The 18,057-nt window shown below is 33.8% G+C and overlaps 1 protein-coding gene across 1 annotated transcript in view; it reads left to right on the forward strand.

Moving 5' to 3' along the window:
- Positions 1-3,406: 3,406 nt before the first annotated feature.
- LOC120352964 overlaps positions 3,407-18,057 on the forward strand; it is a 39,684-nt gene continuing 25,033 nt past the window's right edge. Inside the window, exons 1-2 of the mRNA XM_039435325.1 lie at positions 3,407-3,461; positions 4,273-4,584. Coding sequence (XP_039291259.1) covers positions 4,277-4,584 — 308 coding nt within the window. The 5' untranslated portion in view covers positions 3,407-3,461; positions 4,273-4,276. The remainder of the gene's footprint in view (positions 3,462-4,272; positions 4,585-18,057) is intronic.

An 18,057-nucleotide genomic window follows, 5' to 3' on the forward strand; every position in this document is an offset into this window, starting at 1 on the left:
ACGAAAGAGAAATCCAAAGTTCCTTTTTAATCCTGCTTTCATATACTGCCAGTTGAAGTGAATCCATATTATTCACTTTATATGTGGCTTGCACCCAACTCGAGCCTCCTGGCATGTTGCCGTTTTCCTCTATTACGAAAGCCATGTGTGTTGAGTTCCTTTTTACTTCGTCATCCGTAAAATGGCTCTTTCCGCGTAGCGGAGCACAGCATTTTACGAATGAGGAGTAAAGAGAGAATAGAGAATTGTTCTCCACTATGATCGAGCGTTCGCTACTGCTAGCAGTCAAAACAGATGGCCCCATGCGTTATCTTCTATATGTTGTTTCAACTGAGCTATAGCCTTGCGTCTAATATCATTACTATAACTTCTCCTCTCATTCTTCTTCTTCTTCTTCTTCTTTCTCAAAGAACCACCAAAGTAATTTTTAGCTTTCATTACATTCGTAACAAGGTAACTGAGACCTCTCTCGGCTAGGGGAGTTTTCGGATTTTTAAAAATTTCCCACGCTGCGTTCGCTAGAATTCTGTCAGCTTTGGCTCGATTAGAATTATCACTATTTAGTGAATATGCTATATCGTGGGCCTTACAAGCCTGGTCAAGTTTGTTTATTCCAGGATCTCCACGTGCTAATCGCTTTTCAAGTTTCGTTCCTGGTCCGCAATACTGGTAGCCAGGTGCTATTGGGATTTCAAAGGGTGTTACATCGATCAATTTATTTAAAATAGTTGAAGTAATACCTGTAGCAGTCCCTGCCGCTCCCTTAAGTACTTTCGCCGCCGAGCTTAAGAAGCCTCTCCCCCGTTTTCTTCCACTTTGCTTTCTCTTACATACCACCATTGTCATTACCTTTCAACTCAATGGTTGAACATTAACTAAAGTTAATTAATCATTACACTAACTAAAAGAAAAATGGAAATTTTCTATTAATTTGGAATAATACTTTGAATTCATCTATTCAGATTGCATTTCAAAAACAGATGGCCCCATGCGTTATCTCTTATTCTCGCTACTGCTTTTTCCTCTATTACGAAAGAGAAATCCAAAGTTCCTTTTTAATCCTGCTTTCATATACTGCCAGTTGAAGTGAATCCATATTATTCACTTTATATGTGGCTTGCACCCAACTCGAGCCTCCTGGCATGTTGCCGTTTTCCTCTATTACGAAAGCCATGTGTGTTGAGTTCCTTTTTACTTCGTCATCCGTAAAATGGCTCTTTCCGCGTAGCGGAGCACAGCATTTTACGAATGAGGAGTAAAGAGAGAATAGAGAATTGTTCTCCACTATGATCGAGCGTTCGCTACTGCTAGCAGTCAAAACAGATGGCCCCATGCGTTATCTTCTATTCTCGCTACTGCTTTTTCCTCTATTACGAAAGAGAAATCCAAAGTTCCTTTTTAATCTAGCCTTCATATACTGCCAGTTGAAGTGAATCCATTCTGCTCCTCAGCACGGCCTTGTGAAGGTCGGGAGGGCGTTGCCCGGCCTTGAGTGAGCGACCGAGCGATGTCAGCTTGTACATCAAGCTATATATAAAAACACATTTCTTATCACTTAATGCAACTTGGAGAGTGATTGAGTGCACGTACTAGCTGGCGAGGAGGGCTATCACAATTGGACTGCATACTCCACAGAGGTCACCGCTAACATTATTGATTGTAAGTAAAACTTTTTGTTACATTCTCATATTTTTGTGAAAGTGTTGATTTTTATAATATATATTTAGTGTTACAGTTTGGTTACATTGTTTTTCCACAGCATTTTCTCACCTCACTACTCATAAGAAGTTGTGCTCTCGTGAAGGAACCTTACTTGTATCGAGAAAATCATAGCTGAGGAGCTAGCTGAGAGAAGCCTATCCGATTATTTCATTTCGTCAAATCAACACATGTAAGTTCATTTTTACTTTAATTTTCCTCTTCTCCGAGGACAATATTGTTCTCCATGTTAGATCCTTCAACAAGGAAGGATCATTTTTCAAACATGAATCTTGACAGTGTTTTCTATCATCAATGAGACATTCGAATATTCAACCAACCTAATGAATTACAATAGCAAAATTCAGGAATTTCCTTTAATTCGCATCTTCGATGTCTATCAACTATATTCTTATTTATAATATAACATACGCTTATATGTTCTGACTTCAGTTCTTCACTTTTACCAGGTTTTATAAATGTTAAATATTCCTCAAACGTTAGTCCTTCTTTTCCGAAATTATTCAATTCTAATATTGTTTTGTCAATAAGTTCGAAATAACAACATCTATATTTTTTATCGATTTTATTCGAAAAATAGTTCTTATCAAATGAAATTGAATCCATCTCCAATCTGAAATTAAACAGAATATGCTATCAATCTTGTTCTAAGCCTGTCTCATCTGAAGAATCTCGTAAAAAATTCCAGATAAGTTTATTTGATTGTTCTTTTGTTAAATGAGCATTGTTTTCTATTATAACCTTCTTAATTCTATTGATAGACTGTGTAATTATTGTCAGACTACAGTCCAAAACTTCTTTTCATCCCAATTTCATAAAATAAATTGTTCAAATAAAGGTTATGCACATGCGACTTTTCAATTCTTCACTAATTTCCACGTTGAAACAGACACATGAAACAATTGATTTTGAATTTAGAAAGATTAAGATCCGAATTGACAAAAAAGCAATAAATGAAGATCTTTGATATAATTCAATATATTATGTATATTTTGTAATTCAGTTTAATTAATGAGATACTATACTTACAAAGATTGGGCTATCAATGCTCACCTATTATGATGGAATCTAGAGCACAAATAAACATTTTTTTACAAACAGCATTAAAAAATACATAACAATTTTGAATGTTTTTCAAGGCTCATTTTTGTTATTACATTGAATTCTATGCATACCTCTCTGTTTGTGATCATGAGGTTTACCAGCATGTAATTTTCCAGTTTACTCAAAGCTTGTAATTTTTCAATTGTCTGCCTACGATTTTATTTATTCGTTGATATAATTACAAATCATATGAATATGATCGGGTAGAACAACAGGCACAGTCCAAAACTATTCTGTTCCTTTAGATGAAATGTCCGAACATTTTTTCTAAAGGAACAGAATGGTATTCAAAATGTCTATCTATAATGAATTGAACGCACAAATCTGAAGACTCCACTGATCCATCTCAGTACAGTAGCTTGATGTTGTATCAGCAAAGACAAGATCACTACTAACAGATTAGCTTGCTCTAGCTTATTATTATTATGAAAAGCACACTCTAGCGATAATTTATTGTACTTTATAATATATATTTGGTTTCATTGTTTTCACAGCATTTTCTCACCTCTCAACTCATAAGCAGTATCTACACCTGAGAGGAATCAATCATACCATAGACCGCTATCTACACCTGTAACCCGCTATCTTACCATAGACCGCTATCTACACTCGAGGAGATTCACGCACCATCAACACATGTAAGTTCATTTTTACTTAAAGTTTTCTCCTCCGAGGAGGAAAATTGTGCTCCGAGCACAGTTTTTCTCCTCCGAGGACAGTGTTTGTCCTCGGAGGATAAAAAACCTTCTACATTATACTGCATGCTTGTGATTTTTTCGCCTCATCTGTATGATGAGCGTCTTTTGTCTTAGACTCATCAGCATAATATATACAAAACGGTGTATGCATTACTTTTTCAAATGGTTCAACGATAATATATTTACAAAACACACATTGTAGATAGTGATAGTTATGTAAGAAATAACCATTTCTTGCAAAATAGTCTGCTCTATCAGTTAATGGTTTGCAAATGTAACAATGTAGATGGTGTGGAGCTAGTTTTTCAAACCACTCTCCTTGTACAGATAAATCTTCTGGCATATTAGTAAATGATAAATATCTTTCTTCATATAATCGTAGAATATTATTATCGTAATTCTCATCTTCAATTGTTATATTTCCTTTCCTTCTACAATTTGGGCTAAACTTTGCATGTTCGTTGGCTACAACATCATTTTGCTCCCAATCTCCTATACAAACTGAACAAAATACGCAGCGTACAATATCCGGTTCACTTGCGAATACAAAACCGTCTTTCGCCATATTTTCTGCCGACAAATTCTGACTAGTTTTTGTCCATTTTTTATCGAATGTTAATAATCTCAATCTTTCATGTAACATTATCTGTCCTTGTGATAACATCGTGAATGTCAATTCACAACTGATTGTGAATTACATTCCTTTACACATACTATTGCTTATGTCATCCTGATCATTTTGTTTTTTCAGTATCATGCCGAGGGAACGCAGACTTCGTGGGATCAATTCAAGCGCAGTTCGCCATCGCATCAGTTTTGAGGACGAGGATATTGACATTGAGAGTGTGCTTGAGAGGACGAAAACTCGAGTGTTCGAGATAATTAGGGAGCATGCGGCACGGTATGATGCAAATGTTAAGTGGTACATAGTGCTTAACGTTTTATTGTATAAATTAGTGGTGCTGGATGACAAGGTTGATGAGTCTGTTTCATCTCTAATAAATCTACATAGTTACTCCAACATAGCGCTGAACGTGCTTGAGAACTATGAAGATTTTAATGAGCATTTTTTCTTGGCTGTGAGAAAAATCATCATGTCTTTCGAAAATTTCGTAAGACATGGGTCTGGATGGGTGTTGAAGAAAATTGAATCACTGGATGTAAATGTAATCAAATATAATCCTATATACACATCCAGTTTCATTCAAACACCCCAGTTTTTGAAAAACAAAAAATGTATTATAAATGTCAAAAATCTTTCTGACGAAAAATGTTTTTTGTGGTCGGTCCTCGCATATTTCCATCAGAAACCAAGGAACTCGGACTTAACTGTAAAGTATTTGAGCAAGTTTGCTCACAGACTCAATATGCGAGGTGTAAATTTCCCGGTGACGACACGCGATATTAAGAAATTCGAAATACTCAATCCGGACATTGCAATTCACGTCATCGCGTATGACAACAAAAAATTTTTTCCCTACCGTACAAGCATTTTCCGCACGCGTAAACACCAAATTAATCTTTTAATGTTGAAAGGCGATGCAGGAAAAACACATTATTGTTTAATCAACACCGCGAACGGGAAAAACGGGCTATCGCGTCTTTTCTCCCACCTTTCAAAATGCAACGGTCAAGTACATGTATGCAATTTCTGTTTTCACCGGTTCACATCAAACAAATCTAAGAATTGTGATGGTAAAGCAAATTTGTTGAAACATATGGAACTTTGTTCCAAGTTTGAATCTCAGCGCGTTTCATATCCTAAACGCGGAGAGACAATTAAATTCAAGAAACTAGGCGCGACGTTGAAGAAAAAGTACACTATTTACGCGGATTTAGAAACATACGTTGTGAATATTGATAATGATGATGATGATGATTCCGATTCTGATGAAATTACACGTAGTTACACCAAGAAAACGGCGCGGCATATTCCTTGCGGGTATTGTTTCGTTGTTATAGATGTAAACGGAGAAATCGCCTACGGACCTGTACTCCATAGATCGAGTAGTTTAGACGAAAAAATCATGGAGAAATTTCTTCAGGAAATTACAGATCTTGGCGAAATTTTGTATGAGGATATGAAACGTGAAATTCCGATGCAACATTTGTCCGAAAGTGAAGAGCGCGAATTTCAAAATTCAGTAAACTGCGGGCTTTGTGCTGAACCGTTCTCAGAAACCGATATTAAATGTCGTCACCACGCGCACGAAACCGGTAATTACCTATGTGCAGCACACGTTTCTTGCAATTTAACAGCGCGTACTCCAGATTACATTTCGTGTTATTTCCATAATTTCTCCGGTTTTGATTCGCATTTTATTCTGAAATCGCTCGGTAAATGTAAAAAAGAAATTTCCTGCATCGCAAATACGTCAGAAAGATTTTTGACACTTTCAGTAGGCAAAATTAAATTTCTAGATTCCTACAAGTTTATGTCTGAATCCTTGGAAGTATTGGTGAGTAATTTGGTAGAAAGTACAGACATGGAAAAGAAGTTCGAAAGATTATTTTCGGTGTTTCATGATCCACCTCGCGAACACAGACAGCTCTTGTTGAAAAAAGGAGTATATCCCTACTCGTACATGAGCTGTCCCGAAAAATTCGCGGAAACATCGCTCCCTCCCATTGAATGTTTTCATAACGACTTAACTGATACACCTCTGTCTCGCGAAGAATATGAGCATGCGCAAAGAGTGTTCTCAACATTCAAGCTGAAAAATCTGGGTGAATATCACGATTTTTATTTATGTTTGGACGTAATGCTATTAGCAACAGTATTTGAATCCATGAGGTCTACGCTTTTTAGCTCATACGGCCTCGATGTGACCCATTTTCTTTCCCTCGCGGACTTCACCTGGAATTGCATGTTGAAGTACACTAAAGTCGAATTGCAATTACTTACAGATCCGGACATGCATCTCATGTTCGAAGCGGGAATGAGAGGCGGGGTCTCATTTATCGGTAAACGTTATTGTGAGGCGAATAATAAACATCTACCTGAGACATACGATCCCTCAAAACCGTCTAATTATCTCCTTTACGTGGATGCTAATTCTCTTTACGCGGATGCTATGAGCAGACCCCTCCCTTTTGGGAATTTCAAATTCCTCACAGAGGAAGAAATTTCCAAACTTGATTTCGCGAATTTGGACAGCAATTCAGGAACTGGTTACATAATTGAATGCGATCTCGAGTACCCGAAAGATTTACACGATAAACATGCCAGCTTCCCTCTCGCGCCGCTACACTTAACTCCCCCGCGGGAATTGCTGTCCGAGTATCAGACAAATGAGAACGGTCAGGGAGTGACCAGAAAACTCATGAACACACTTTTTAACCGTGAAAAGTACATTGTACACTATGTCAATTTAAAACTCTACCTTCAGCTCGGTTTGAAATTATTGAAAGTGCATCGCGTCATTAGTTTTTCCCAATCTCCCTGGCTGAAAAGCTACATCGACTTCAATATCCGGAATAGACAGAACGCGAAAAATAAATTTGAAATATCCTTCTTTAAGGCCTGTTGCAATCTTTGTTTTGGTAAGACTATACAATCAGTTCGGAAACACATTAATGTTAAAATTATTACAGACGAAAAACGATTAGACAAGTACATTTCAAATCCGTTATGCAAACGCTGGCAAATAATTAGTCCGGACGTGATCGCGGTTTTCTCTCGCAAGTTGGAACTTAAAATGAACAAACCTGTCTATTCCGGCTTCAGTGTACTGGAGTTGAGTAAATTCCATATGTACGAATTCTTTTATTGCAAATTACAAAAAATCGTACCCTGGAACCGCGTAGAACTCTGTATGACCGACACCGACAGTTTTCTTCTAAACCTAAAAGTCGAAGATGTGTATCAGTTGATCAAAGATAATTTGACCCTTTTCGATACTTCTAACTATCCACCTACCCACCCTTGCTTTTCCATGGAAAGAAATAAAGTTGTAGGTAAGTTTAAGGATGAAACGGGCTCAAGGCCGATCTCTAAATTTATAGGTCTTAGATCGAAACTTTACAGCTTTTTAGTTGGTAATGAGAATGATGACGAGGTTGTAAATAAATGCGTAGCAAAAGGAGTAAAGTCATCGGTTAAATGTAGAAAACTTAATTTTAATTTGTATAAGAAATCATTGTTTGAACGTAGTGTACATGTAGAAAAATTTAGTATGTTAAGATCCTATAACCATAGTATGTTTCAGGTCGAATGTGCAAAAATTTGTTTGAGTCCTTATGACGATAAAAGATACATTGCAGAAGATGGTCTGAATACTCTCCCTTTCGGTCATTATAGTCTCAACACTTCAACTGATTGATCAGTATGTGCTGTGACAATCATCCAACACCACTAATTTGATTTGTCTGTTGTAAATATCATGAATATTATTAGATCTAAGCTAGCTTTAGAGCTTCATAGCGTGCCGCGTGTGAACTATCCCACTCGCAAGTATGAACTGAAAAGTGAAAAAGATCTCCTTCAAGCAGACCTTATTGAAATGATAAGTTTATCACGTTTTAATAAGGGTTATAAATATATCTTAGTTGTTATTAATTGTTTTACAAAATTTGCATATTGTGTACCATTAAAAGACAAGACAAGTCAATCTGTATTTAACGCTCTCCAACCAATTATTTCTAAAAATAAGGGCATTAAGCTGTTCCAAACAGATCAGGGAACAGAATTCTTCAATTCAAAAGTTAAAGCATTATTAGATAAATATAGTATTAAACATTACCATGTTTTTACCGATAAGAAAGCATCCATAGTTGAACGGCTGATTAGAACACTTAAAGCAAAAATTTATAGATATTTAACTGAGCATGGAACAAAAAACTGGTTAACCAATCTAGACAGTTTAGTTAAAAATTATAATGCTACAGTGCACAGTTCAATTAGAATGAAACCTAAAGATGTGGGGAAAAAAGATCGTACACATGTTTTATCGTCATTGAATTCTGCATTCAATAGACGATATAAATTGAAAAATTCAAAACCAAAATTTAAGCTAGGCGATATCGTGCGAATCTCGAAGAAACGATTATTTTTCGATAAATCTTATAACATAAACTGGAGCGCAGAGTATTTTGTGATTCATTCTATATTTCCTTCCAAACCTATAACCTACTCACTGAGAGATCTAAACGGTGAAGTAATTAGTGGGCGGTTTTATGCAGAAGAAATTAAAAAAACGCAATTAAACGAAACGGAGAGACAAGTGTATTTGATTGAAAAAATATTAAAACGTGATAAAAAAGGATTGTTAGTGAAATGGATTGGATTTTCTAAACCTAGCTATATTAGTAAAGATCAATTATTAGATGAAAAATAATCAATTGTAAATAATCTATTGTAAATATCATGATGTACATTTGTTGAAAATATATTAGCTCCTCATAAAAAATTGGTTCTCATTTCGTAATATAAGAATCCATAATCTGTCTGATGATGTGGAGAGTGTTGCTCTGCATTCCAATCTCTGGGAAACGCCTCTCTATACATCATCATCACCTCGGTCATTGTTCAGTGGCTTATCAGATCACGCTCTGTACGTTTGTAATCATGAGCCAATTACCAATTGTTAACTTTGATACCTTAATTACAAATAAAGAAAAGCCTACATTTTGTAAAAATGGGAATCTGCTACCTCACAATGCGCGAATGTTAATAATTTCTCCTAGTGCTGGAGGAAAAACAAATCTCTTATTTAATTTAGTATTTGCTGAAAATGGTTTAAAATTTAAGCACATTTACTTATTTAGTAAAAGTTTATATCAACCAAAATATGTCTTTTTAAAACAGGTATTTGCAGGTTTGAAAAATATCGGATTTCACATGAAAGATGATGTGAGTCAAATTCCCCATCCAAACCGAATCCCTGAATATAGCTTGGTAATTTTTGATGACTTGCAACTGAGTAATGTGCCACAGATTAGAGAATATTTTACAATGGGTCGTCATCGTAATATTGATACTGCATATTTAATTCAGAGTTATGGTGCCACACAGAAACATTTCACTAGAGATAACGCAAATATGATTATTATTTTTAAGATGGATTTATTGAGTCTCAAATTAATTCACAGAGATCATGTTGGAGGAGATATGTCTTATAAAGATTTCAGTAAACTTTGTCATACAGTTTGGAATCGTAAACCGCATAACTTTCTTACAATTTTAAAAGAATGTACTATAAAGGAAGGAAAATATCGGGATTCACTGGACACGATACTTTCCCCTCAGTAGAGATTAATTCTTTGTACAGTCATGTTGTCTAAAACACATAAGAGTAGGAGGAGGAGGGGGAGGAAGAGGAGAGGAAATAGCTTAGTAAATAACAGGAAGGAGAATTTAATAGAAACGATTAAGACATTACGAAAGGTGATTAGTGACAAGCATAAAAGCCTTATTAATTTTGAAAAACGAACGGATGAATTCAATAGGAAATCTCTTTCGCCATTAATTGAACCTATAATTGAAGTCTGATTAAACAAATTACTGAGCAATATGCACAAAAAACTGATTTAAAAGATTTTATTAAGAAAGATGAATTGGATCTTGCTGTTAAAAAGGTTAATGATGAACTAACAACCTTGATTACAAATTCTGAAAAAGATACTGTGATGAGACTGCAATGTTCACCCGCTTTTATAGATTATTTAAAATTATTCATTCACAAAATGGCCTACGATATTGTAAGGAATTACGCAAAAGTTAGTTTTAATATGAATTGGATAGAAGCTAAACAACATAATTTGACTGAGGAACAGGTGGGAGATTTGATTACATCGAAAATGGGTCTTGGTCAATATGCTGGGTTTGTATTAGCCCCAAAAGAAAATCTATAACGAGTGGTAAGCATTGCTGGACATCACATTAGATAAGGAAAGTATAGCACGCGTCGAATTGCAGCAACAGAAGGTGTCATTTGCTTTGAAACGTTCGAACTGATAAGATGAGTGCTTATTTCGATTGCACAAGCTTTAATGAATTTTCAATTGATGCAGACCCACAAGCAAATTGGGGTTTTGACCATTTGGCTTACGATTGGTATACTGTAACCAATGTCACATTTCCTGATAGTGGTGAAATTTGCATACACATAATTGATAGTGAAGGAGACTTTAAAGAGGTTATCAACTTGCCCAATGAGTATTCTCTAGTCTTAAACAAGCATAAACTTAAAAGTTTTCTTTCACGCTCGTGGGAACTTAATGTCAGTGGAAATCGAATTTTCCTAAGAGAACTGCACCGATATTGATGATGTTGATTTACTGTTTTATCATTCACTTTTTTTTATTTTTCTATTTATTTTTTTTTTTAATTTTTTTTAATTTTTTTTTCTCAGGTTTGGGCAACTTTGGTGACCTTGAGGTTAGGTTTGGTCGACTTGGGTGACCTTGAGGTTAGGTTTGGTCGACTTGGGTGACCTTGAGGTTAGGTTTGGCCGAACAGTCTCCCACCACTCCCAAAGGTCATGAAATTGATTCTAATTTATTTTTATTCATTTCTATTTAATTATGATTTTTCATTATTAATTGTTTTTTTTGTTCTTTTATTTATCTTTATTTAATTTTGATTTTTCATTATTTATTGTTTTTTTTTTGACTTTGGTGACCTTGAGGTTAGGTTTGGCCAACTTGGGTGACCTTGAGGTTAGGTTTTGGTCGACTTGGGTGACCTTGAGGTTAGGTTTGGTCGACTTGGGTGACCTTGAGTTAGGTTTGGTCTACTTGGGTGAACTTGAGGTGAAGGTTTGTTTTGGCACACTTGTGTGCTAGAACCGACCTTTTTATACTACTTGTAGTCATGCTTATTAAATCTGTATTTGTAAATAAACAGTAGGATACAGATTAAAAGCTTGGCATCAGCTGATGAAATGTAATGTACGTGTTAATGGCATATAAGTCTGCTCAAGTATATAGTCCCCTATGTTATCATGTTACAATTTCATATTTGTTATGGATGTTACATATTGGGGTGACTTTTGTGATATTACCTATTTTTGTTTGTATAATCATTGTTATATCATCACCTAGGCGGAGTATAACATCCTGTATCACATAAAGTATTTTTAAAGCACTGACGTAGCATTAGGGTACATTATTAAAAATAATTCAATATGAATAATAGCGTAGATGACTTGATTATAATATTTAAGTGTTCTATTGCTGTTTCCATATACTTCTCTTTCTATTAGTTTTGTGTGTAGAAGCATTTAGTGTTAAGCATCAGTTAAATGTGTTTTCATTATTATTCTCCAAGAATTGAATAACACTTGATTAACAACTAAATTAATCTACCACAGTAGGTATTTGCAAAACTTTTCATTCCACATTTAATTTATGGTATTTTTGAATAGAAATGTTTCTACAGTGAGGTTCACGTTATAATGGCAAAATTTGATTATCAGTGTTGCTATCCTTGTCTATTATTCCCACAAAGCAGATAGTGCTATCCTTTATATTATTTGCCAAAGCAGATATTGCTATTCTTTTCTAGCTCAGCAACTAAATTGTTTTTCAACAATGTAGAAATATTATTCAACAGAATATTCAATCACAATTATGAAAAATTTATATTTAATAATTGAAGAATATGATAATATGTTATTGGCAAATACAAATTATTAGATAATTTTAAACAAGAATGAACAGTATTACATCAGATTCATTGGAATCAGCTATCCTCTATGGAAGGCAGAGGCAACACTGATCCTATCTTTCTCAACACCAATTATAACGTGAAACCTAACATACTGAATCAACAAAAATATTCAACACACCTGAATTGTTTCTATTCATGTCTAAGATAGTGTTACATAATGTGTTATAAATGATGTGATACTCTTTCCTCTTTGTATTCTTCTTTTCTATTATTTCCTCTCCTTTCCTCGTGCTCTCCTCTCCTTCTTTCTGTCACACATTTCTCTCCCTCCTCTGAATATATTTTCAATTGAATTATAATTATGATCGGATGACATCTGTGAGATACATTCCATTGAAATATCAAGACTGATTTTAACTGTTACTTGTGTGTTATGTAAGTTTATTTGAAATATTTTTATATATTTTTTTATATAATATCATCGTTCAATGGATTCTTTGTGGATCAGAAATTTCTTATCAAATTATAACATTAATAAGCTAGCATCTCTATGTTATAGTGGAATTCCCTCAATTCTGTCAGCATTGTGTTAATGGGAAGCAATGATGTTTTCTCTCAAGCATTGCTGACAGTATGATGTGAATCTCAATATACAGGTATATCTGGTCGATTCATTTAGTTACATGACACATCGATTTTGCTGATGAAATTATGTGTTACAATTGATAAATTTATTGTGAAAGTTAAACAGAATTATAAGATTCGAAGATAGATGTCAAAGGTCACAATAATAATTCTCAAGACTGATGGTCCATGTCGTTGATGTATTTGGAATCTTGTTTATTGTTTAATTGATAAACATAATTGTTATTGAAGATAGATCTCCTGTAGTAGGGTCCACGTTATAATGGCAGTGAAGAAAGATAGAAAAACAACGTTGTCGATCTTCTGTCTTGTCAATGCCTCCTACAGACGGTCACTGACACCAGTATATTGATGTAATATGAACTGATCATTCTCGTTCTAAATGATCAATTGTATTCTATGAAGCAAGAAATTACATTCCCCAATGAATTCATAATGATTTTTCAAATTTTAGATGAAATATTTTGTCAATTAATTATATTTCTACATTGTTAAAGAATGATCTGGCAACAGAGCAAAGTGAGAAAGAGATAGCGCTATCCGCTTTGTCACCGCTTTTAGACAAGGATAGCAATACAATCGCCTATTAAACACTGCCATTATGACGTGGACCTCAATAGGTCACAATAGAAAATCAAGACTGAAATGTTATTGATGTATTTGAAATTTTGTGTATTGTTTCATTTAATTTGTTGAATTGAATGAATTTACTGTAATGTTGAGAAAAATTGTGAACAAAGAAATATAACTGAAGTTATTTTCAGAAAAAAAAAAAGACTGATTGTATTAATATCATTGTTGTATTTCTAATATTGTTGATTATATTCGATGAATATTTTTGATGGAATGTGTTCAATGAAATTGATTGATAGAAATCTGTTTTCCTTTATTCCCATTCTACGAACACCATTGTTTAGTCAAAAAACGTCAAATACAGTAATACTTGATAACCAGTTTTATTTTTGTCACATCCGTCCATAGCCCGAATATCATCCAAATCTGGGGAGATTTGCATTTTTCATGAAATCTGTGAATTCATTGCTCCAGTGAATAAGAAGGAACAAGATGCAGGATTGTGAGTAGGAGGAGGAGGAGTTGAAGGTGGATGATGGTGAGGCAGAAGAGGAGGAGAAGGCAGAGTAGGAGGAGTGAGGGTTGGTGATGATGTAGTGTGATGTGGTGGAGAATGTAGACTCCTATAGTGAGGTCCACGTTATATTATAATGGCAGTGGAGGAAGATAGTAGAACAACGTTGCCAATCCTTTGTCTTGTCAATGACTAGACATTCTATGATACAGGTATATTGATGTAATATTAACTGTTCATTCTAGTTTAAAATAATCAATAATATTTTATAAGGCAGAAATTATATTTCTTCAATTATTTCATAATGGAGTTTCATAATTAAGATAAAACTATTTGTTAATTAATAATGAATGAGCCGTCAGGCTCGATTCGCTCACCATATCCGTCTGGCCAGGGGCTCCGCCCCCTGCCCACACAGCACGGTTATGTATCTGATAGGTATCATTACATATCCTTATTTATCAGTTAGGTAGAAATGTCCGCTTTTGTGATATGTACCAAACAAGTATCAGTGATATGTAACTGAAACATTTCATTGATACATGTCGGTTTTGTATCAGTGATACATAATGCTATGTTTCATTGATAGTATCAGTTACATATCAGTGAAATATAACTGATATGTATTACTGATACTCACTTGGTACATATCACTAAAGTGGACATTTCTACCTATCTGATACATAACTGATATAGATCAGGTATGTACCAGATATGTAAACAATGTACATATTATATACCTATCAGATATGTATCATCTTTTACATATATTTTTCTATTACATTTTTTTATTTTTATACTTTACAGGTATCAGAATACAATTTGAAATGTAATATTACAATATATAGGGGCTAGAGGATAAAAGGATAGTAATTAATCAATAGAATATGAGCATGGATGATTTAAATTAGTTCAATTATATAATTTGAAAAGAGTAACAACATAAAAAATAATGTATAAAAGATTCAAAATTCCAATATATAACAAAAATATAAAAAGTTTCACAAACTAAATTCTATACTTATTATACAGACATACATGAAATAATATTCTGTTGGACCAAGTTGAATAAAAATTATAATAAAATGACAACTAATATTTTCGATACAGTATTACTTACAATTTCATACTCTCAATTATAATAGAATAATATCTCTGGTACATTATTTACAATTTCATACTTCATGTTAAGCTTCTTCTCCTATACATCTCCTTCTTCTCTCTCCTCACTCTCATCATATGTGATGATGTACAGAGACTAGAAAAAAGGAAATCATTAAACCAAATTAAAAATGAATAAAAGTGGATTTTTAAGCAAGTTTCTTGTTTAAATATGCAAACGTTCTAAATAATAGTTATATTAGGAAAAAGAAGTCTCCAAAGAGATGTGATGATTATAAAAAGGTTAGTGAAAATTATGAAAACTGCTCAATATTCCTTTCACAAGGATAGTTTGACAGTAAGTTTCAGATATGTGAACAATGTACATATTATATACCTATCAGATATGTATCACCTTTTACATATATTTTTCTATTACATTTTTGTAGTTTTATACTTTACAGGTATCAGAATACAATTTGAAAATGTTAATATTACAATATATAGGGGCTAGAGGATAAAAGGATAGTAATTAATCAATAGAATATGAGCATGGATGAATTTAAATTAGTTCAATTATATAATTTGAAAAGAGTAACAAACATAAAAAATAATGTATAAAAGATTCAAAATTTAAATATATAACAATATAAAAAGTTTCACAAACTAAATTTTATAATTATACAGACATACATGAAAGGTGGACACGTCCATATTGTTTTGTCCTGACTCTTGCCACAGATTTAAAGACTCTTGCCACAAATCTCAATTAGTTATACATTTTGCTGAATTTCGGAATGATTAAAGAGATTTCTTTTGAAGAGGGCCCGCTTCAAATTGGATCCTACTATCAATCCAGAAATTCGACTCTCCAAATCATACAGAATGCCTCTATGGTAACATATCCTGATTAGATTTCTTTTTGCGTGTTTCACACCGGAAGGAAGGGGAGTGTGCCGGGCACTCTCTTTAATTCAGGCCTTTTCCCAAGTTATAATAGTAAATTTAATACGCAATAGACTAGAGCCATTATTGTAAGTGAGTTAGCGAAATAAATTATTTTCTCTCTCTATTATGAACGGCCATGACTTCGAGTTTCCCATGATAGATATTTAAAAATTGTGGCTCCGAGTCGTCGAGGAATGTAGATTATGGAATTATCTCTAAAACTTAGCCTTCTTGTCGCGACATAAAATGCGATAAGTTGGAAAACAGCAAGCATTGAAATTATAACAAACTACCGATTTTGCAGTTACTATTTGGTCCAAAGGCTGTAGAAGCCACGCGACGATTGGTCAAATTGATTCCATTCGCCCAATAGGAGACCTGTTTCTAATACAGTAGTGGGGATTCCCCAGTCGAGAGACCAGATTACGTTTCGGAGGACACTTTGCTAGGAGCACTACGAGAGTAAAGATGTAGTCATTATGTTTCGCCCTTTTTGGGCAAGTTTACAAGTTTATATCATTAGTTAGTTTTATTTTTATTAAAGTTTAAATTTTCTAGTAGTGCCATGTCCTGAAAGGTTTAATTGTGTTTCTTCATCATGTAGGAATAATTGTTTCTTCAAATAACCGCTAAGGTACGTAAAATAAGGTTAAAATATAATTTAGGGAATTTAATTGATTGAAACTTCCATAAGAGTATTGAATTAATTAAGCCTGTTATTTTTCAAGTTAATAATATTGATTGAGAATAATCCTTTTGATTTTATTAGTGATGGAAGATAATTATAAATTTTTTTTCTACAGAAGTATAGAAAGTTTTCAGTTACGTTACATTTGAGTTATTGTTTCTGGAGATATATTATCGTAGAGTATTGCTGAAAGTCAGGAAGATAGCCTTTAAATTGGAATTAAACTTTTAAGATTATGTTCATATTGAGTTTATGACATTTTTTAATTTATATTTTTCAGACTCTGTTTTCTTATGTCATTAAGGCTTTTGAATGATTTAGTAAATTTTTTATGATAGAAATCTTAATAGATGAAGAAGAAAGTTTTTCTTCTCCAGGAAATTAATATTAATGAATGTTCAAATTTTAATACAATTTAAATTATTTTCTATGTGTCTACTAATTTTATTTAATTAAAGGTAAATCAAATCATAAACTCTGGAATGTTCATTTTTAATTAAGGTTCTGAGCAGTTTTGGGCGAATGCCCGTTATTTACACTTGGATTGCGTCCTAAAGTTCATAAATAATAAATAAAATAAATGTTGGCTGGCGCACAAGTTTCCAACAATACTAGTCGAGCTACTATATGAAAAATTATATTTGATTTCGCAAACCAAACGAAAAATATCATATAAGTTAGCATCATTCCAATTTGAATTATTTGTGAAGAAAGATCCATTAATTCTGATAAAAAGAATCAGTAGTTTAAAGATAAAAATCTATATAAATGAGGATTCAAAGAATGAGAGAATTTAATTAATTGTAATCAATAGATAACTCCTGTTTTAGCTTTTGATGAATTGTAGGAAGAGTTAGAAATTAATGCTGTAATACATTTATTTACAGCGGTTCATGTGTGTTCCCAAACCAACTTCTTGTACTACCACCCCTTTGGTTCCGCAACTTTATGTAACACCGCTTCAAGACACCCGTTCAGACGACAGGTCTAGGGACGTAAGAGGACGTCGCCGTCAAGCCAAATTCAACCGGTAAAAGCTCACCGCCAAAAACAAGGTACTGTAACCCCGACGATAAAGCAACGTACAGACCAACGAAAGTGCAGTGTAGTGAAACAAAGGTTCATTCGAGAATGTCAATCAAAAGTGGGGATTCAAAATTATTATGAAATGGGTTATATGGGTTACTATCGACGAAATTTGGGTTCAACGGGTTTTTTTCTTTCTTGAGTAATTTCATGTTGAAATTGATTGGTTATTTTATGACTGATCTTGTTTGGTTTTGTGACGTATTGCTATCTAAACGGGGATAGTAATGCGCCCCCGAATCAGATGAAGAATGTCAACAAGTAACATGATATTGTTGTTTCTGTTGTTCGATTTTAGCTGCCAATGTTTATTGAAGCTGTTTGTATTTTTCTATTATTTCAAATTGTAGTGTTATTCTATAGTATAAAC

Source organism: Nilaparvata lugens, chromosome 9, assembly GCF_014356525.2.
Source record: "Nilaparvata lugens isolate BPH chromosome 9, ASM1435652v1, whole genome shotgun sequence".
NCBI lineage: Eukaryota > Metazoa > Arthropoda > Insecta > Hemiptera > Delphacidae > Nilaparvata > Nilaparvata lugens.